General features: G+C 37.6%; 1 protein-coding gene across 3 annotated transcripts in view; it reads right to left on the bottom strand.

Annotated features, from left to right (window-relative positions):
• Nucleotides 1–652: 652 nt before the first annotated feature.
• Nucleotides 653–22,833, bottom strand: part of LOC123533472 (nuclear receptor corepressor 1-like) — a 137,963-nt gene continuing 115,782 nt past the window's right edge. For all 3 annotated transcript variants that reach the window (XM_053520313.1, XM_053520315.1, XM_053520314.1), the window contains 7 exons: nucleotides 22,004–22,155; nucleotides 18,698–18,875; nucleotides 17,621–17,799; nucleotides 11,201–11,369; nucleotides 10,387–10,610; nucleotides 6,226–6,459; nucleotides 653–3,726 (listed from right to left, as the gene is read on the bottom strand). In XM_053520313.1, coding sequence (XP_053376288.1) covers nucleotides 2,644–3,726; nucleotides 6,226–6,459; nucleotides 10,387–10,610; nucleotides 11,201–11,369; nucleotides 17,621–17,799; nucleotides 18,698–18,875; nucleotides 22,004–22,155 — 2,219 coding nt within the window. In that variant the 3' untranslated portion in view covers nucleotides 653–2,643. The remainder of the gene's footprint in view (nucleotides 3,727–6,225; nucleotides 6,460–10,386; nucleotides 10,611–11,200; nucleotides 11,370–17,620; nucleotides 17,800–18,697; nucleotides 18,876–22,003; nucleotides 22,156–22,833) is intronic.

The raw sequence follows: 22,833 nt of genomic DNA, 5'->3' as shown, positions 1-22,833 counted from the left end.
AGACCTTTAAGGGACCATAACTCTGGAACCCATGATGGGATTTGGCCAGTTTTCGAAAAGTACCGAGATATTATGCCAATACAAGTTGTGTGCAAGTTTGATTAAAGTTGATTGCATGATGCGGTCTTTATCGTGTTCACAAGCCAAAAATAGCAAATTTTGGCCCTTTAAGGGGCTATAACTCTGGAACCCATGATGGGGATCTGGCCAGTTTTTGAAAGGCACCGAGATATTATGCCCATACAAGATGAGCAAGTTTGGTAAAAATCAAATACATAATGTGGTCTCTATCTTGTTCACAAGGAAATTGTGGACTGACAGATGACGGACGAAGGGTGATCACAAAAGCTCACCCTGTCACTATGTGACAGGTGAGCTAAAAATAGGTGTAAGATACAAATATTAGAAATATGAATTAGCTGTTTGCTCTTCTATCCTAATGTGTTAACCAAATGACTTGAAGAATACACAGTATAATGACACTTAGGAAAATAAAGTTTTATGACATTTCTTGCTAATACTGTTGAAAAACGGCAAAACAAACAAATTGATTGGAAAGAAAGTTCAACTTTGTTTCACTTAGTGTTTACTGCAGGACGAAGCAAGAAATGTTCACCTAACAAAATGTTAAGTACAGTACACAACACCTGAATACTTTTGATATTTATTTTACAAGCACTATAGCCAAGACATTTTCAAAACATGACAAGAATTTCACAACAAAAACAACATTCTTCTTTGAAAGTAAGAAATTAGCGTCACATAAGAATTTAACATGGCAATTTACATATTCCAATACCAGAAAAAAACACTGGCTTTTTTTTTGCAGCACAGTTTGTATACATGTATTTACTGTTATTCTTTGTGAGACTCCTTTTTTTCTGTTGGATTAACAACAGATAGAAGAAAGGCAGGAGGGATTTGAACCTTGAATAGTTAAAAAAAACCTGTAGATCTTAAAACAAAGATACTATGTCTTCAAAGCACATGTAGCAGCTAAATCAATAACAACTTGTCTCCAATACTATGTAAGGTATTGACTTTATACTTTACATACTGATAGAGGTTAATGATAGGGAGTGTAGTGACGAGGAATCGTAACTCTAGGTGGTCCCATTTTTGAATTATCTCCCTTTTTGTGAAAACCTTGTCTGGGGCCTAACTTGAAAACTATATAAGGTATTGACTTAATACTTTACATATTCATAGTCAATGAGAGGGTGTACAGTGACAACTTAACTCTAGTTGATCCCATTTTTTTTGTAAACCTTTTCCAGGGCACACCTTGAATACTATGTAAGGTATTGACTTCATACTTTACATATTGGTAAAAGTCAACAAGAGGGAGTGCAGTGACAAGGAACCATAACTCTAGGTGGTCCCATTTTTTTAATCATCTCCCTTTTTGTTGAAAACCTTGTCTGGGGCATACCGGTAACTCTAATACTATGTAAGGTATTGACTTTATACTTTAAATATTCACAAATGTCAGTGAAAGGGAGGGCAGTGAAGAATCACAACAATATTTCTCCCTCTTGCTGACCATATTTCTCCTTAACATCACCTCCATAACTGAATAGCCCAATCCGGCACAGTAATTTCAGGGCGCATCCATCGGTGTTACCGATCACCTTGTTAAAATTGCAACCTATCCATATATAAAATGTGATATTAAAAAGTCTAACAAGTTAAATAATTCTTAATAATGTCTCAAAATCAGCTTGAAATGTGCCAATCTCTTTAATCATGGTGAAATATCATAAAAACAAGCACACAGACCTATACATCTATACATTCATTCCACAATATTATAGCAGGGTTTAACCAATTCTACATTGTAGAAACAACTTTGATCCTTAAACTACCTTAAAGTCAAAAGCTCAAAGCTATATACAAATGAATGAAAGTGGCTAAGATACTTACATACACTTCTTGACAATCACTTCATATGACATTATCACTTATAAACAATATTACTCAAAACAATTAAAACACTTGAAATGCTTTTGAGAAAAGCACATGTCTCCCACATCTGCCTTGTTTCTCTGGATGGGCTAGACAACTGAATCCAATCAGTAATTCAAGGGCCATAATTCAAAAGTGCCCAGGCGGATTTGGCTAGTTATCAAACTTGGCCGAGGTCTTATGGTCAAACACATTTTGTTCAAGTTTAGTGAAGATCGGATTAGAAATGTTTGACTTAGAGTGCGGACAAGGTTTGTGATAGACACACACACATATAGACAGGAGTAAATCAATATGTCTCCCACACCACTGTGTGGTGGGAGACATAATTAACTTGTTGATGACAAATTTCCAGATCTCAGGTAACAAACATATGAAACTATCAGCCGCTCAACATTTTCTAGGAATTTTCCACAAAATATCAGCCACTCAACATTTTCCCAATGGAGTTTCCCACAGAACTAACAGCTGATTAACATTTTCCAAAAGAAATTTTCCACAATCTCTTTTCAAGCATGATGCAATTTACCGGTACCATCCATATTCACTATTTACAGTAAGTGTTGCTTGGTAACAGTAAGTTTTCCACCTCCTTTATAAAATAAAGTGTGACACAGCAACATCCAACAGAATGTTTACACACTAAACAGAATGATAATGAATGTTTGTGATACGAGATCAGGATTGTTCATCATCTGAAAGTGTCTCGTACTGAGATGATAATAATGGTTGGGGCTCTTGTTCTCTGGACTCGGTCCCTGACTCCCCGTCTGGTCCTCGCCGGGAGTATTGCACACTAGAACCTGCTTGTGCACTCGACCCTAAATCTGAACTAGATTGTGGGTAAGACCTTGGGCTTCTTGACCTATGACCTTGGCGTCCATGACTTGAATGTTCAGCCGATCCAGAGAAATCTGTTGATGGATGGGGGCTATTGTCACTGTCACGTGAAGATTTTGAACTGCGTCTGCTCCCACCTGCAGAGGACACCTCACCAGTAGCTGAACTGTCTATATTTGCTGATTCATCAACCATTAATCTATCCGTGCTGTCTGCACTGGTGTGTGAAATGTTTGATCCATCATCTGCTTCTAATGATTGTTTTCTATGAGAAGAACCAGCACCTACTCTGCTGCTCACATGACCCTCATCCCCTTTCCTTCCATGATCTTGTAATTTTGAACTGTCCACAATCTGATCAGCACCAAATCTCTCAAATTCTTGTGCCTCATTGTCCTTTCCTGGACCACTATCACTGACCTTCGAGTCTACAGTAGATATGTCTTCTGAACTTTCAACATTTACCTCCCCTTCTCTGTTGCTATCTCCCCCTGGCTGCACTCTGTTTTCTGAACTATCAACTATGCCACGTCTTGGACTTCTTGTACTGCTTGATAGAGCCATATAACTGCTCAATGTTGGCTTTCCTCTCCCCTCATCATCTGGACTATCCGGAAAATCATACTCAGATTTCGGTCCTTTTTTATCATAAGGTGCCATAACTCTCCCGCCTTCCTGCACTGATGCAGACGGTGAAGCTCTCTGTGACTGTTTCAATGTCTCTCTAGGGGGAGCTGCCCCAGGCTTTTTCTCTGGCTCTTCCTGTTCCATGCGAGATCGAGGTCGTGTGAACATTCGTCCCTTCCTGTGAGGATGCTGGGAAGAATGTACCTGGTCTCTGTTATCTCCAGCAGATGACACAGGAGACTGAGCCTGGGAGCCAGACTTCTGGTAGTTACCTCCCCTTAAAGGATCTTCATCCTGGATAGTAAAAATACAGTTGAAAACTAATATGCCTCCCTTCGGGGGCATAAAAACTTGCTACTTATGTCTAGAACAATTAAATGAAAAAAAAAAAAAATATTAACAACCTAACGACTTAACAAAATCACCACTCCTAGCAATTACAGTTCTACTTAACCTGGTGTCTAAACTTAACCTGGTGTCTAACAAACAAAATGTGGTATAAATATCTTAGACATAACAAGGGGATCATGATGGTCCTGAATCGCTCACCTCTTCCCACATGACCCAGTTTTGAGTATGACGTCGTTTTTTCTATTATTTGACATAGTGACCTAGTTTTTGAGCTCATGTGACCCAGTTTTGAAATTGACCTAGATATTATCAAGATAAAAATTCTGACCAATTTTCATGAAGATCCATTGAAAAATATGGTCTCTAGAGAGGATCACAAGGTTTTTTTTATTATTTGACCTATTGACCTAGTTTTCGAAGGTACGTGACCCTGTTTTGAACTTTACCTAGATATCATCAAGGTGAACATTCTCACTAATTTTCATGAAGATCTCATGAAAAATATGGCCTTTAGAGAGGTCACAAGGTTTTTCTATTTTTATACCTACTGGCCTAGTTTTTGACCGCAGGTGACCCAGTTTCGAAACTGACCTAGATATCATCAAGGTGAACATTCAGATCAATTTTCATGAAGATCCATTGAAAAATATGGCCTCTAGAGAGGTCAAAAGATTTAAATAATTTTAGACCTACTGACCTAGTTTTTGACCGCAGTTGACCCAGTTTCAAACTTGACCTAGACATCATCAAGATGAACATTCAGACCAACATTCATACAGATCCCATGAAAAGTATGGCCTCTAGAGAAGTCGCAAGGTTTTTTTTTATTATTTGACCTACTGACCTAGTTTTTTAAGGCAAGTGACCCAGTTTCAAACTTGACCTAGATATCATCAAGATGAACATTCTGACCAATTTTTATGGAGATCCATTCACAAGTATGGCCTCTAGAGAGGTCACAAGGTTTTTCTATTTTTAGACCTACTGACCTAGTTTTTGACCGCACATGACCCTGTTTCGAACTTGATCTAGATATCATCAAGATGAACATTCAGACCAATTTTCATACAGATCCCATGAAAAATATGGCCTTTAGAGAGGTCACAAGGTTTTTCTACTATTTGACCTACTGACCTAGTTTTGATCGCACATGACCCTGTTTCGAACTTGATCTAGATATCATCAAGATGAACATTCAGACCAATTTTCATACAGATCCCATGAAAAATATGGCCTTTAGAGAGGTCACAAGGTTTTTCTATTATTTGACCTACTGACCTAGTTTTTGATGGCACGTGACCCGCTTTCGAACTTGACCTAGATATCATCAAGGTGAACATTCTGACTAATTTTCATGAAGATCTCATGAAATATATGGCCTCTAGAGAGGTCACAAGGTTTTTCTATTTTTAGACCTACTGACCTAGTTTTTGACCGCATGTGATCCAGTTTCGAACTTGACTTAGACATCATCAAGATGAACATTCAGACCAACTTTCATACAGATCCCATGAAAAATACGGCCTTTAGAGAGGTCACAAGGTTTTTCTATTATTTGACCTACTGACCTAGTTTTAGATGGCACGTGACCCAGTTTTGAACTTGACCTAGAAATCATCAAGGTGAACGTTCTGACCAATTTTCATGAAGATCTTTTGAAATATATGGCCTCTAGAGAGGTCACAAGGTTTTTCTATCTTAAGGCCTACTGACCTAGATTTTGAAGGCACATGACCCAGTTTCGAACTTGACCTAGATATCATCAAGGTAAACATTCTGACCAATTTTCATGAAGATCTTGTGAAATATATGGCCGCTAGAGAGGTCACAAGGTTTTTCTATTTTTAGACCTACTGACCTAGTTTTTCATGGCACGTGACCCAGTTTCGAACTCGACCTAGATATCATCAAGATGAACATTCAGACAAACTTTCATACAGATCTTGTGAAATATATGGCCTCTAGAGAGGTCACAAGGTTTTTCTATTTTTAGACCTACTGACCTAGTTTTTGAAGGCACGTGACCCAGTTTCGAACTTGACCTAGATATCATCAAGGTGAACATTCTGACCAATTTTCATGAAGATCTTTTGAAATATATGGCCTCTAGAGAGGTCACAAGGTTTTTCTATTTTTAGATCTACTGACCTAGTTTTTGATGGCACGTGACCCAGTTTCGAACTTGACCTAGATATCATCAAGATGAACATTCTGACCAAATTTCATAAAGATCCCATGAAAAATGTGACCTCTAGAGTGGTCACAAGCAAAAGTTTACGGACGCATGCACGCACGGACTGAAGGACGGACGACGGACACCGCGAGATCACAAAAGCTCACCTTGTCACTTTCTGACAGGTGACCTAAAAAGATTAAAAAGTTCATTTCCACACAGAATATATAGTGACATCACATTTCATTAGCTGAAGAAGTTAAAACTACCTGTGAATGTTGATCTGGAGAAGGTAGAGAAGAACTTGAAGGTGAAACTGATGATATATCTTGTTGACGGGGGACACCACCGTGCATTTCAACTGAAGTGCTCACCACAGGTCCTCCCTGCCTAGGTTCTGGCCGTGCATGTTTGTGTGAATTCTCCTTTCCTACTGCCATCTGTGAAGAGACAGGGGACTGTGTGCGAGACTTTGTAGATGAGTGAGTTGGCTGTGGCATCATCTGGGGGAAAAAAAATAAGCAAGCTAGGTATAGCCTATACAACTTCAAAATATCCATCCTTTGTGCAGGACTGAATCATACAGTAAATTAATATAATAACAAATATTAGTCTTAACATATATTCCATCCCACATAATGGGCTGCTGGATGAAACTGGGTATGAAGCATTGTCTGGCTCAAGTAACATGTAACCATGACCTTTGACCTAATGATCTCCAAACTACGGAGGTCATCTAATCACCACTGGCAATAATCATATGAAGACTGAGGGCCAAAGTCTCAAGCATTCTCCAGTTTTTGATCAAAAACTGTTTCAATTTCAAAGACATTGTGGCTTTGACCAACTGACTGCAATGTAAAGGGTCATCTTCTTACAACAAAGCTATCTTCTCAAGAAGTTTGATGGCTGTAGGTGAAAGCAATATCCAGTTACAGATTGGAGGCCATGGTTAGTGATCTTGACATTTAACAAAACTGACTCTCTTGATCAACCCTAACATTTGCAAAAACTTAAAGACCTTGGAAAAACCTAATTAAATCTACAGCTGTCACAGAGTGACAAATTATATCCCCACAATACAGCCTTGTCACAGAAGTAACCCAATATCAAAGTCAAACTTCAAAATCAATCGGGGTCATCAGCTGGTCATAACCAACCTCCTTAGCAACTTTCGTGATTCTATGCCAAAGCATTCTAAAGTTATCATCCGGAAACCGTTTAACTGTTCCGGGTCACTGTGACCTTGACTCTTGACCTACTGACCTCAAAGTCGAACCTGACCTGAATTTTATGATGTTACACCTGTGTACCAAAATTTATGATCCTAAGCCCAAAGGTTCTCAAGGTATCATCCGGAAACTATTTAACTGTTTCAGGTCATTGCGACCTTGACCCTTGACCTACTGACCTCAAAGTCAAACTTGACCTCTATTTTATGATGTTACACTCGTGTACCAAAATTTATGATCCTAGGCTCAAGCATTATCAAGTTATCATCAGGAAACCGTTTAACTGTTCCGTGTCATTTTGACCTTGACCTACTGACCTCAAAGTCGAACTTGACCTGTATTTTATTATTTTATACTGGTGTACCAAAAATTATTTAAATCTGTCAAGCCTTTCATGAGTTATTGTCTGGAAACCATAAAAACCAATGGACTGACCGACGGACCGACAGACCGAAAAGCTCACTCCTATATACCCCCCAAACTTTGTTTTGTAGGGGTATAATTAATTATAAGGATCACATGTCTTAAATCTATCACTGATAGAATAATAGAAGTTCATAACACAGTAAATAATACTGATCAATTCATTGCAAAATCATTTAATCTCATGGGCATAAAATTTAGTCACTTTGGCCAGAACAGCTATTTCATAGGGACAAGATATCACAGATTTCATTTTTGGAAGATACAATAAATAGAACAAGTGCTGTCCGTAAGACAGCCAAGCTCGACTATTCGAAATATTGTCCCAGAAGCAGGAAAATATTACCCAAAAAGGTTAAATTTCAAAAGAGTTTTAAGTTCAAAAGGGGACATAATTTGACCAAAATGCATATCAGAGTTATGGGACTTGCTGCTATCAACTAGTTTTATAACCCCGAAGGCACATGTGAAGTTTCAATTCAATATCTGCATTAGTTTAGGAGATAGTAACTTGCATGTAAAATTTTAACCAGAATTTTCTAAGTCCAAAAGGGGGCATAATATGCCCAAAATACATGTCAGAGTTATGGGACTTGACTCAGTGAGGTTGGTAATTGATCTAGAAAAAGGAAAAATAAGTTTCAAATCTATATGCCTTTTAGTAATAGCTGTATGTACTTGCACGCAAAACTTTAACCAGAATTTTCTAAGTCCAAAAGGTGGCATAATTTGCTCAAAATACATGTCAGAGTTATGGGACTTGACCCAGTGAAGTTGGTAATTGATCTAGAAAAAGACAAGAGGACCATGATGGTCCTGAATCGCTCACCTATCCCCACATGACCCAGTGTTGAACTGAGTATGACCTAGTTATTTCTATTATTTGACATAGTGACCTAGTTTTTGAGCACATGTGACCTAGATATCATCAAGATAAAAAATTCTGACCAATTTTCATGAAGATCCATTGAAAAATATGACCTCTAGAGAGGTCACAAGGTTTTTCTATTATTTGACCTAATGACCTAGTTTTTGAAGGCATGTGACCCACCTTTAAACTTGACCTAGATATCATCAAGATGAACATTCTCACCAATTTTCATGAAGATCTCATGAAAAATATGGCCTCTAGAGAGGTCACAAGGTTTTTCTATTTTTCGACCTACTGACCTAGTTCTTGACCGCACATGACCCAGTTACGAACTTGACCTAGATATCATCAAGATGAACATTCTCACCAATTTTCATGAAGATCCATTGAGAAATATGGCCTCTAGAGACAGCACAACTTTTTTCTATTTTTAGACCTACTGACCTAGTTTTTGACCGCACGAAACCCACTTTCGAACTTGACCTAGATATCATCAAGGTCAACATTCTGACCAATTTTCATGAAGATCTCTTGGAAAATATGGCCTCTAAAGAGGTCACAAGGTTTTCCTATTTTTAGATCTACTGACCTAGTTATTGACCGCACGTGACCCAGTTTCGAACTTGACCTAGATATCATCAAGATGAACATTCTGACCAATTTTCATGAAGATCTTGTGAAATATATGGCCTCTAGAGAGGTCACAAGGTTTTTCTATTTTTAGACCTACTGACCTAGTTTTTGAAGGCACGTGACCCAGTTTCGAACTTGACCTAGATATCATCAAGATGAACATTCTGACCAATTTTCATAAAGATCCCATGAAAAATATGGCCTCTAGAGAGGTCACAAAGTTTTTCTATTTTCAGACCTACTGACCTAGTTTTTGACCATACGTGACCCAGTTTTAAACTTGACCTAGATATCATCAAGGTGAACATTCTGACCATTTTTCATGAAGATCCATTGAGAAATATGGCCTCTAGAGAGGTCACAAGGTTTTTCTATTTTTAGACCTACTGACCTAGTTTTTGACCCCACGTGAGCCAGTTTCGAACTTGACCTAGGTATCATCAAGGTGAACATTCTGACCAATATTCATAAAGATCTCATGAAAAATATGGTCTGTAGATAGGTCACAAGGTTTTTCTATTTTTAGACCTAGTGACCTAGTTTTTGACCCCACGTGACCCAGTTTCGAACTTGACCTAGGTATCATCAAGGTGAACATTCTGACCAATACTCATGAAGATCTCATGAAAAATATGGCCTCTAGAGAGGTCACAAAGTTTTTCTATTTTTAGACCTACTGACCTAGTTTTTGACCCCACGTGACCCAGTTTCGAACTTGACCTAGATATCATCAAGGTGAACATTCTGACCAATTTTCATGAAGATCTGATGAAAAATATGGCCTCTAGAGAGGTCACAAGGTTTTTCTATTTTTAGATCTACTGACCTAGTTTTTGACCGCTAGTGACCCAGTTTCGAACTTGACCTAGATATCATCAAGATGAACATTCTGACCAATTTTCATAAAGATCCCACAAAAAATGTGACCTCTAGAGTGGTCACAAGCAAAAGTTTACGGACAGACGAACACACGGACGGACGCACGGACGACGGACGCTGCGTGATCACAAAAGCTCACCTTGTCACTATGTGACAGGTGAGCTAAAAAAATAAGTTTCAAAGCTATATGCCTTTAATTGATGGCTGTATGTACTTGCATGCAAAACTTAACCAAGGTGTGACGCCGACGCCAGGGTGAGTAGAATAGCTAGACTATTCTTTGAATAGTCGAGCTAAAAACATTTGTTAGGATTTAACTTCATGGATTAACATAATCATGAATTCCATGAAAATAATTCCCTCATGAATATCAATTATTTTACAGTAATCACCTGAGAATGGGAACCTCTGCCACTCATGGCTTGTTGTATATCTGTAGCTGACTGGCCCTGTGGGTTACTTGGACCTTGTTTACCATCATTAGACTCATCATGCAAGCATTGGGCTATCTTATTTTGTACATACTCTAGGGGCGACACCTCTGAGTCCTGTATGCCCATACCTTTCCGGAGGGCAGATTTTACCTCTGCTGAACTGCTACTGCTGTCAGCCTGACCTGTTCAACAATAAAATTACATGTACCTCCTCATAAATCTACATGGAAATAAATATACATTTAAAATCTTCTATTTCTTGGAATATTTCTTAAACATAGACATGGGATACTTTGATCTATTGCAGACAAAACAACTACAAAACCATGTCACCTAAAAATGAAAATAAATGAAAAAGTTGGCATCGCACACTTAAAATATGCCATTGTATTCTATGTTTAAATGGAAACTACATAATGTCTTTAACTATACATACACATTTGTACTTTGGTTTAAACATATTTTATTTCTAAATTATTTTCACAACATGAATACAAATATACAATAAAGGATTGGACAGGAAGCTCTATAAGCTTAAGACTTGGAACTTTTATGAATGTAATATAATTCCATCTACTTTAACAAAATCTATATCTTTGCACTATTTTAACTGAAAACAGCATGTACAGTAAGGAACACTTTTTAGCAAACAAAATTTAAACTCTGTCTTTGAAACTATCTGAAATGCGTTTATATGGACAGATTTTAAATATATGGAAATAAACCAGTTTAACGTATTTTTCAATCTATCTATTTTTAGATGCTAACCGACCTGGAGGTGAAGTAGGCTGACCTCCAGTAGGAGAATGTGACTGGTCAGGTCTCATTTGTCTTGTCCAATCAACTTCTTGCGGCCTTGAGCCCGGCTCATCAGTGCTAGACTGGGAAACACCTCCTCCAGATTCCACTTGTTGACCTGTACTACTTGCCTGCTCACTGGCCTAGAAAACAACAACAGATGCAGTAACTGTCGGTCTGTCTGTTCAACAACGACAAAATTTAGGTCACATCATGGCTACTTTCCAGCTTGTTAGTGGTAGAAGACCCAAGGTGACACTCTGAGCATCTTTTCTGGCACAGGTTGGTACCTTGATAGAACCATTAGCATTCTGTAAGCCAGATGGTTAGATTCCTCATATGATAATCTGAACAGGGCCTGAATCAGCAGAGGCAAGTAGCAAGTGGCCTTAACGTAGTTTTGCATGTTTGACAGACATGGGTAATGATGTAATATCACATATCCCAACAACATAGAATACAGCCTGGACTAGGTACTGTAGGCTTACTTATTTTAGCGGTGTACTAATAACAGCGCTTTTAGCGCTGTCGCACGTGCGCTAATTCATGTCCGCGCATTAATTTGCCCAAATAAAAAAAATAAATAAAAAGCAGTTTCAGTTTCAAGCATTTTCATTTCATGATGTTGAGAGTTTGCACTAGTTACACTGATTGCTACTATTTTAAGGTTCGTATGATATTCCTGTTTATTGTTCATATTATTATTTTAGATATATGATCATGCAAAATAAAATATTTAAGCTTGTAGTTTGTGTTTTTTGTCATTTGATCAATTTGTTATTGATTTCCGTATCACCTTCGGGCATGTCCGTTGTTGCAGTCGCTCGTTTACGGAAAGGTGTGAACGTTTGTATTAAGACACAATGCATGTAGGACAAAGGGGATTCAATGATTAAAATGTGTGACAATCTCGTTTTATTTCAGCAATTATAACTAGTATACAGAATATAAAACACGCAGATCATTATAATCAAATACAAGAAGACAATACAGGCAATATTATACTTTATATACTGTACGTAAACATAAAGCTACTTCACAGTTGAAAGTATCATTGAAACAAGAGTGCAAGAATGTCACAATATACGCCTGTCACAGCAAATTTCTTTACTCTAGCACCTGTATTTGCAAATGGAATTTTAATTTTGTGGTTGTTTAGTAATAACTAAGTGTTTTGTTTTTCTAAGTCCACAAAAAAACTCCTTACCAGGTAGAGATACCTTAAAATACACCTAAAATTGGAAAGTAACATCTATGTTGTACCACAGAAAAGTGGTCTTGGTTTTTCCCTACGGTCAATTATAAAAAAGTTACAATATAAGTTATTTATAGTAACAACTAAGGGAAGTTAATCTTAAAAAAAAAAAAAAAAAAAATCAAAAAAAAATTGTAAGTCCACACAAAAATCTTTACCAGGTAGAGACTGGTCAAAATACACCTCAAAATTGGATGTAGCATGCATGTTGTACTACAGAAAAGTGGTCTCGATTTTTCCCTACGACTAGTAATGAAAAAGTTACAATATAAGCTATTTATAGTAACAACAAAGGGAAGTAATTCTAAAGAAGGGAATGCGCATGACACTTCGTCAGTAGGGTATGTAATGGTCAAGTTCATCAAATCCTCTGCATAAGAAAATGCTTCGGACAAAGCCTCATGTGTAATCTGAACCTCCTCAGATGTGACACTTGTGACCTTACTACTGGCCTGCGTCACTTGCGCTGAACAACAACGATGCTTTGTCGGTGTCATTGTGCAAAGACTTATAGTCACATCATCGCTCTTTCATTTGTATGAGAAGACATAATGCATTTTTCTGGCACAGGTTGGTATCTTGTAGACCATTACCTTCTAAGTGGTTAGATCCTTGACTAACCCTGAACAGGCCTGATTCATGCGAGCAAGTACAGTGCCTAACGTAGTTTCATGTGTGAAACATTGTTGAAGTTAATATCAAAATCCCAAGCATGAAGAAGAAAGCCTCGGACTAGTTTTAGCATTTTGTGTCCTTTGACCGCTTAAGGTGTGACCTTGACCTATTAGTCCGTTTATTGCCCAATGAAATATCTTGCGAAATGCACTTCTTTCATGATGTTGAAAGTTTGTGCACTGATACTTTTTAATCAAATTCCCTTTATGCATATAATTAGATTATGCATCAGGGCAAATAAATCATTCTTGTATTTGGACCTTTGATCAATTTGTTGATTGACCTTTAGTACCTAGGGACTGTCTCTTGTTGCAGTGACTCGTTTATCGGAAAGCTGTGAAGTTTATAAAACCACAATGCATGTAGGAATAATGGGATCAATGATTAAATGTGTGACCACCCTCGTTATTCCGCAATTAACCGTCAGCAAACAAGCCGATCCATCATACAGGAGCTTACCAATATATACGTTTTTTCTAAACAAGGCTATTACTAATAATAATAATCAAGTATCACGGATTTTTTTTATTGCGTCCATTAGACCTATAAGGCGCCACCCTGTCATGACTGATTCTTTTTTTCACATTTCTGTGTGCATCGACCAGAATGAAAACTGAATTTTATTAGACTTTAATCAATTATCAGATATTTACTTGTAGTAACTGGTATTCACAATACGTTCACAGACCAATTATCGCATTTTCGAAAGATTTACGGTATAACACTTAAGTAAATAATTTCAAATAAATCGTACTTTCTTTAGCCCGCTGACAGTGAAAAAAGTTAATTTCATAATCAGTATGACGTATAATTACAGCAAAAACACATTACATAAAAATTACCGACGGTTAAGTTTATTTCCGAAAATCTTCATGAATCTCCGTAAATCTCGGACAGCGCTAAAATTAGAAATTAGCGGTCTCGCGAGAGCGCTAATTCACGTCCACGCATTAATTAGATATTTCACCAAAAATTGCGTTTGCGTTAAATTTTTTGCCGCGCTAATAAATGAACGCCTACAGTATATGGAAATGAAAATCGTTTTATGAATTAATCAACCTGTGCATAAATTTATTGTACACACAATGTTACTATCTTTCTAAAGATAAAATACGACATTTAAACCTTTGATACCTTTAATAATTCCAATTAATATCTTACTATCAGTGTATAATGTGCAAATCTGTTTAATCATGGGCAAACATCTCAAAATCAAGTGCACAGACCTATACATTTTATTTCACTATATGTTTATTGATGACTGTGAGAAGCTTAATTAAAATCTACATTGTATCGCAAAAATATGGGCATTATTTAAGGCAGAGGCGGTCATCTCGAAAGAATTAACAACATTATGTATGCCAGCCGGATGTTTCAAACATATAGCAGTATAGGGCAAGTAATCCAGCAACATTAACCAGAGGTACCTCCAAGTGTGTCTTTTGACCTTTCAGCTAGGGTTTAGTGATGCACACAGGACTTTAGTCTTGATATGCTGAATGTTTGTGCAAAGATATTTGAATATCCATTCATGCATATAAAAGTAACATACCAGACAAAGAAACAGAAATAAATGCTTTGACCTCTATGCTTGATATTTAACCTTATAGTTAGGGGTGGTCTGGGTCTTGCATGTGACACACTGTCCAGTTGTGTCCAGCTATTTCAATACTCATTCATATATAAAAAAGAAAAAATCTTATGTAAAATCAAGTGATCTTGTCCTTTGAGCTAGTGGTTTAAGTCTTGAACTTGACATGGCATACAGCCATACTTGACAAGTTTGCAATAAGTAATTTGAATATCCATGAATGCAATAAAAATGTTCAACAAGACAAACTAGATGCCCACAGGCAACATGTCGAGCCCGTCAGCTGTCAAAAGGACTGGGAGTTGCACACGACAGTCGCATTGAGGCAAACATTTAAACATTTATGCCAAATAAAAAAAAATTGCAACAAGAGTGCCAGAATGTCACAATATACGCCCATCACAGCAAATTTCTTACTCTAGCACCTGTATTTGCAAATGGAATTTTAATTTTGTGGTTGTTTAGTAATCATTGTAAGTCCACAAAAAAACTCCTTACCAGGTAGAGATGCCTTAAAATACACCTAAAATTTGAAAGTAGCATCTATGTTGTACCACAGAAAAGTGGTCTTGTTTTTTCCCTACGGTCAATTATAAAAAAAGTCACAATATAAGTTATTTTTAGTAACAACTAAGGGAAGGTAATCTTAAAAAAAAAAAAAAAAAGAAAAAAATAAAAAAAAAAATTGTAAGTCCACACAAAAATCTTTACCAGGTAGAGATTGGTCAAAATACACCTCATAATTGGATGTAGCATGCATGTTGTACTACAGAAAAGTGGTCTCGATTTTTCCCTATGACTTGTAATGAAAAAGTTACAATATAAGCTATTTATAGTAACAACAAAGGGAAGTAATTCTAAAAAGGGAACTGCGCATGACACTTCGTCTCATGATGGTGTATAATTGTGCCAAGTTACATCAAAATCCCTCCATGCATGAAGAAGAAATGCTTCGGACAAAGTCATTCTTGTATCTGACCTTTGGCCTCTAAGTGTGACCTTGACCTTAGACCTAGGGACATGGTTCTTGCGCATGACACTCCGTCTCATGGTGGTGAACATTTGTGCCAAGTTATATCAAAATCCCTCTATGCATGAAGAAGAAATGCTCCGGACAAGGTTTTCATTCTTGTATCCTTTGACCTCTAAGTGTGACCTTGACCTTAGACCTAGGGACCTGGTTCTTGCGCATGACACTCCGCCTCGTGGTGGTGAACATTTGTGCCAAGTTATATCAAAATCCCTCTATGCATGAAGAAGAAATGCTCCGGACAAAGTTTTCATTCTTGTATCCTTTGACCTCTAAGTGTGACCTTGACCTTAGACCTAGGGACCTGGTTCTTGCGCATGACACTCCGTCTCATGATGATGAACAACTGTGCCAACTTTCATCAAAATCCCTCCATGCATGAAGAAGATATGCTCCCGACAAAGTCATTCTTGAATTTGACCTTTGACCTCTAAGTGTGACCTTGACCTTAGACCTAGGGACCTGGTTCTTGCGCATGACACTCCGTCTCATGATGGTGAACAACTGTGCCAAGTTTCATCAAAATCCCTTCATGCATGTAGAAGATATGCTCCGGACAAGGTCTGTGGACGCCACCCGCCCGCCCGCGCGCCCGCCTGCCCGCCCGTCAGAGGCGTTCCCATAATACGTCCCGTTTTTCAAACGGGCGTATAAAAAGTAACAATATAGGTTATTTGTAGTAACAACAAAGGGAAGTAAATCTTATAAAAAAAAAAATAATTAAAAAAAATCAAAAAAAATCTAAGTCCACACAAAAATCCTTACCAGTAGGGATAGGTCAAAATACACCTCAAAACTGGATGTAACATGCATGTTGTACTACAGAAAAGTGGTCTTGATTTTTCCCTAGGACCAGTTATAAAAAAGTTACAATATAAGCTATTTATAGTAACAACAAAGGGAAGTAATTCTAGGTTCTTGTGCATGACACTCCAACTCATGATTGTGAACTATTGTGCAAAGTTACATCAAAATCCCTCTATGCATGAAAAAGAAATGCTCCGGACAGTCATTCTTGTATCTGACCTTTGACCTCTAAGTGTGACCTTGACCTTAGACCTAAGGACCTGGTTCTTGCGCACGACACTCTGTCTCATGGTGGTGAACATTTGTGCCAAGTTACATCAAAATCCCTCCATACATGAAAAAGAAATGCTCCGGACAAAGTTTTCATTCCTCTAAGTGTGACCTTGACCTTAGACCTAGGGACCTATTTCTTGCGCATTACACTCCGTCTCATGATGGTGAACAATTGTGCCATGTTACATTAAAATCCCTCCATGCATGAAGAAGCAATGCTCCGGACAGTCGTTATTGAATTTGACCTTTGACCTCTAAGTGTGACCTTGACCTTTGAGTTAGGAACCCGGGGTTTGCGCATGACACTCCATCTCACTGAGGGTAACATTCATGCCAAATATAAATGAGATTGCTCCATGCATGTCAAAGTTATGGTCCGGACAAACAAAGCCAGACAGACGGACGCACGCACGGACACACTGTCGCACCCACATACACCGAACAGCCATTTGGACAACTATGTCTTTGCTTCCGCAAGCGGACTCGACAAAAAGATGATAAAAATTTTTTGACCAGTTACTGCATGCAATATGAAGATCATTTGTGCAAAGTCTTCTTCTTCTTCTTGGCGTTCACCATTTGTGCAAAGTTATTTTGAAATCTGACAAAGCAAGCAAAAGTTCTAGGTCAGACACATATTTCGAACACATACATAAACATTCACGTAGACAGATGTATTTACACTTACAGACTTTAACTGCACTATATGCCCCCCTCACAAATTTAATGTCTAATGGCCAGTGATTTTTATTAGTCTATATACCTGTCGCCATTTGAATTTCTTCGGTCCAGGGAAAGAAGCCTGTGATTTCTGACTGTCCAGGGAAGTAGATGAAGAAGATGAAGATGCTGTGGACCAGGTTGTAGTGCTCTCCATGGAGACCGAGGTACTGGATACATTACCAGGTCTTGAAGTGGCTACAGTCTTACTGCTTGATGCATCTAAACAATTACATATAATTATTTATATGTATCCCTGATGAAGGACTAATATAGCCCGAAACTTGTTGGATTAAATAAAATTACCGTTATCTACATTCGGTGTTTGGTCATGTGTTCCACTTTTCCTTCTTATGAAGTATATACTTATTTATTACAGGACTTGTATACTTTGCCAGTCCATAGTTTGTGCTATATGGCCAGTGTATATCCAATGCATATTTGCTAGGATGAAGTCAAAACTTGAGAAAAGATCTGTGACAGCTTACTTTGTCATGTAATAAAACCCTGAATGGCTTGCATGTCAAAAACTTTCAGTTTCAAGTAAATAGTTTTAAACATTGATCGGCAAGATATTCAGTAAGTGTATATTCAGTGTTGGAATTATGAAACTATTATTATTGTATCGAGGGCCGAGTGCGAAACTATAAACAAAATTGGCCATATAGATATTATACAATTTACCTGAGACTTACACATAAACATATGAATAAAGATAAAAGACATCCTGCTATGAACTTCTGTCAATCTTTCCAAATTACAGATGTCTAAAAATGTTCTAAAACAACATTTTTCCAAAAACAGTGAAATTTAATTTATCTAAACTTGTATTTCAAAAACAATTCCTGATAAACATTAAGCTAGATTTCATGTTGTTTTTTTCAATTCTGAAATGAAACCTGACACCTAAGGTGACATAACTGAGACTAGAGAAAAGTCTTCAAATGCTGTTAGATTTCACCTTTTGTCAATTCCAAAGATGTGTTTTATTTATAATCTCGGACCAAGAACACAAAGTTTCAGTTAAGAATTTACTTTTTAACTGTTTTGTGACAGTTAGGGTGTAACAAAGATATTATTTCCTTGCATATTATTCTAACTACAGTCTGGAGATTCTTACCTGCTTGTATGGATCCATTTATCTGACTGAGGAAGGACTTCCCTCCTATCATTAGTGGTGCTGATTGGTTATTTTTTTCATAGTCCTTGTGTATAATGTCATTGATATGGTCCCCTAACGTCAACGTCATATTCCTCATGTCACTAGATCCCAGCACTGCTTGACGCAAGGCAGAATCCTGAAACAGAAAATCAAATTAAATGCTTTGTAGTACTACTACACAGCTTAGGATCACATCTGCTAATTTTTATCTTTTATTTTTCATTTGTATCATTGAAAGCACTGCTGGGGAAACTCGTGACTAGAGCTCTAACTTCATGTCGTCTGCAATATATGGGTAAAGTCAACTTCCCAGTTACTGTGAAAACATTTCATTTCATGGGCATGAAATTTCATGGCTTTGTCTATAATATTTATTTCATGAAGATCTGAATTAATATACTTCAATTTTAAAAGATAGATTTGGGTAACAATGAAAATGAGTCCCCCAATGATATTAACTAACGATTGCTTTGTAAAAGTAAAAGCACAGTCATGTCTCCGAATACCACTTACTTCAAATGAAAACAAGAGCACCGCCTACGGGTGCCATCACTCGTCTGCAAGTGCAGGACAGTATGTAAGAAAAGAGTTATAGTTCAGAAATTCTAAGTACAAAAAGGGCCATAGTTCTGACAATATGCAATATCAGAGTTATGGTTCTTGGCCTATGATGATAAACAAGTGTGTAAAATTTCAAAGCTGCAGCTTTTATAGTTTCTAAGAAAAGGCGGACCTAAACAAAAAATTTAACCAAGGAACTCAAATTTTCTAAGTATAAAACAGACCATAATTTTGACAAAATGCATATCAGAGTTATGGATCTTAACCTACACATATTACTACTGATGATAAACAACGTGCAAAGTTTCAAAGCTGTAGTTCTTATAGTTTTTGAGAAAAGGTGGACCTAAACAAAGATTTTAACCAATGCTGACACCGACGATCAAGTGACAACACCTCGTAGATTTTTTTTTCAAAAATGAGAAGAGCTAACAAGAGATCACAGAGTGATCTTGGCGCCCACCAATGTGTCATTTTTGTGTGTTCCAAATTTCAAGACTTACTGACTAGCTCAAGGTCAAATTTCATTTCCGTACACAACACTGTGCATGTGGTCTAAATTCGAAAGCTGTAACTTGAGAAATGTGAAAGTAGGTCACTAGATCAATTTCAAGGACAAAGTTCTTTGTACACAAAACTATGCATGTGCATCAATTTTGAAGACTGTAGTTTGAGAAATTTGAAAGTAGGTCACTAGGTCAATCTTAAGGTTAAAGTTTATTTCGGTACACAAAACTATGCAAGTGGTCCAAATTTGAAGGCTGTAGCTTGAGAAATGAGAAAGTAGGTCACTAGGTCAAAATCAAGGTCAAATTTCACTTCACAACACAAATCTATGCTTGTGGTCCAAATCTGAAGCCTGTTCCTTCAAAAATGTGAACGTAGGTCACTAGGTCAATATCAAGATCAAAGTTTGTTTCGGTACACAATCCTATTCATGTGGTCTAAATTTGAAGCCTATAGCTACAGAAATCTGAAAGTAGGTCACTAGGTCAATCTTAAGGTCAAAGTTCATTTCGGTACACAAAACTATGCAAGTGGTCCAAATTTGAAGGCTGTAGCTTGAGAAATGTGAAAGTAGGTCACTAGGTCAAAATCAAGGTCAAATTTTATTTCAGAATACAAAACTATGCATGTGGTCCAAATTTGAAGCCTGTACCTTCAAAAATGTGAAAGTAGGTCACTAGGTCAATGTAAAGGTCAAAGTTTGTTTCGGTACACAAAACCATGCATGTGGTCCAAATTTGAAGGCTGTAGCTTGAGAAATGTGAAAGTAGGTCACTAGGTCAAAATCAAGGTCAAATTTTATTTTGGAATACAGAACTATGCATGTGGTCTAAATTTGAAGCCTGTACCTTCAAAAATGTGAAAGTAGGTCACTAGGTCGATGTAAAGGTCAAAGTTTGTTTTGGTACAATTACCATGCAGGTGGTCCAAATTTGAAGGCTGTAGCTTGAGAAATGTGAAAGTAGGTCACTGGGTCAAAATCAAGGTCAAATTTCATTTCGGAACACGACATTATGCATGTGGTCCAAAATTTGAAGCCTGTACCTTAAAAAATGTGGAAGTAGGTCACTAGGTCAATGTCAAGGTCAAAGTTTATTTCAGTGCACAAAACTATGGATGTGGTCCAAATTTGAAGGTTGTAGCTACAGAAATGTGAAAATAGGTCACTAGGTCAAAATCAAGGTCAACTCATGTCAAGGTTCATCTTGCCACTCAAAACCATACATGTGGTCCAAATCTGAATGTTGTAGGTTATTGACAAGAAGTTTTTATAAGCTTTTCCCTATATAAGTCTATATGAACCATGTGACCCCCAGGGCGGGGCCATATTTGACCCTAGGGGGATAATTTTAACAAACTTGGTAGAGAACCACTAGACGATGCTACATTACAAATATCAAAGCCCTAGGCTTTGTGGTTTGGACAAGAAGATTTTCAAAGTTTCTCCCTATATAAGTCTATGTAAACCATGTGACCCCCGGGGCGGGGCCATATTTGACCCTAGGGGAATAATTTGAACAATCTTAGTTGAAGACCACTAGATGATGTCACATACAAAATATCAAAGCCCTAGGCCCTGTGGTTTTGGACAAGAGGTTTTTCAAAGTTTTTCCCTATATAAGTCTATATAAACCATGTGACCCCCGGGGCGGGGCCATATTACACCCAAGGGAAATAATTTGAATCATTTTGGTAGAAGACCACTAGATGATGCTTCATACCAAATATCAAAGCCCTAGGCTCTGTGGTTTGGGGCAAGAAGATTTTCAAAGTTTTTCCCTATATAAATCTATGTAAATTATAGAAATAAACAAAGGGCCATAACTTACTAAAAATTTGTTGAACCAGTCTGATTTTCAGGGGGACACAACTAGGGTACCAATACATCATTCTGACAAAGTTTGGTCAAAATCCCCCTGGTAGTTTCTGAGGAGATGCGATAACGAGAAATTGTTAACGGAAGGACGGACGGAATGACGGACGGACGGACGGACGGACGGACGGAAGGACGACGGACCACGGACGCAGAGTGATTTGAATAGCCCACCATCTGATGATGGTGGGCTAAAAATGACTGGATGTGCAATATCTGGCAATAGTATAAAGACAAGAGTTAAGTCTTGACAATAAGCATAGTTAAAAGTATGTGACTTTATATATCATTGTATGACAAATTACTTGTTTAATTTGAAATACCTGAGGTCTTGATGATCCACCACCAGATCCTCGGCTAGACGGTCTCGAGTCTGGTTTGCTATCTGGGTCAGATTTAGTTGATGCCCCTGGAGAGTAGCTGGATCCAGCTGAACCTGGGGTTGGTACTGGTGACTGCATCCACCTTTTCTTTCCTACGAAATAATTAAACAAGTGTTTTGTCTGTGAAAAATTAACTTTGTCTCGTTAGTGGTCTAGTGACAAAGATATGCAATTATCTATAGAGAAAATGCATTTCCATCAACATACAGTAAGGGAACCTTAATCAGTAACCATTACAGAATGATATAGTGAGGTCAGGATTTGATAGAGCTCATTTACTTGGCTCACATTATCAGAAGACATGTGTACACCTTCCAAGATTTTCCCTAAGGAAAACCTGCATAGTGATAAAGTATTAAAAACTTTTGTTAGCAACTACTGAGTAATAACTTGTTCTTTTCGAGAATGCTGGATAAGACTTAAAACAAGAGCTGTCACAGGAGACAGCGCGCTCGACTATTTCGATGCTGGATAATGAAACTGGGCACATCTGAGGAAACTAAAGCTGTCACTGGAGTGTTTAATGACTCCAACTGTGGATGAAGATATTGCACAATAGCCTGAGTCTATGTCAAAAATATCAACTTAAAGTAATAAGATAACGATAAAATGTATCAAAACACTATATAAGTATATCCTAAGCAAAAAGGGGCATAATTCATTAAATATTGGTGCCAGAGTTATGCACCTTGTGTCATATGGGGTGGGTAATGATGTTGAACAACTATTTTAAGTTTGAATCAAATCCATTCAGTAATAACAGAGACAGA

Source organism: Mercenaria mercenaria, chromosome 12 (genome assembly GCF_021730395.1).
Source record: "Mercenaria mercenaria strain notata chromosome 12, MADL_Memer_1, whole genome shotgun sequence".
In the NCBI taxonomy this organism is placed as follows: Eukaryota; Metazoa; Mollusca; class Bivalvia; order Venerida; family Veneridae; genus Mercenaria; species Mercenaria mercenaria.
The sequence above is the reverse complement of the archived record's forward strand: the minus strand, read 5'-3'. Positions and strand labels throughout refer to the sequence as shown.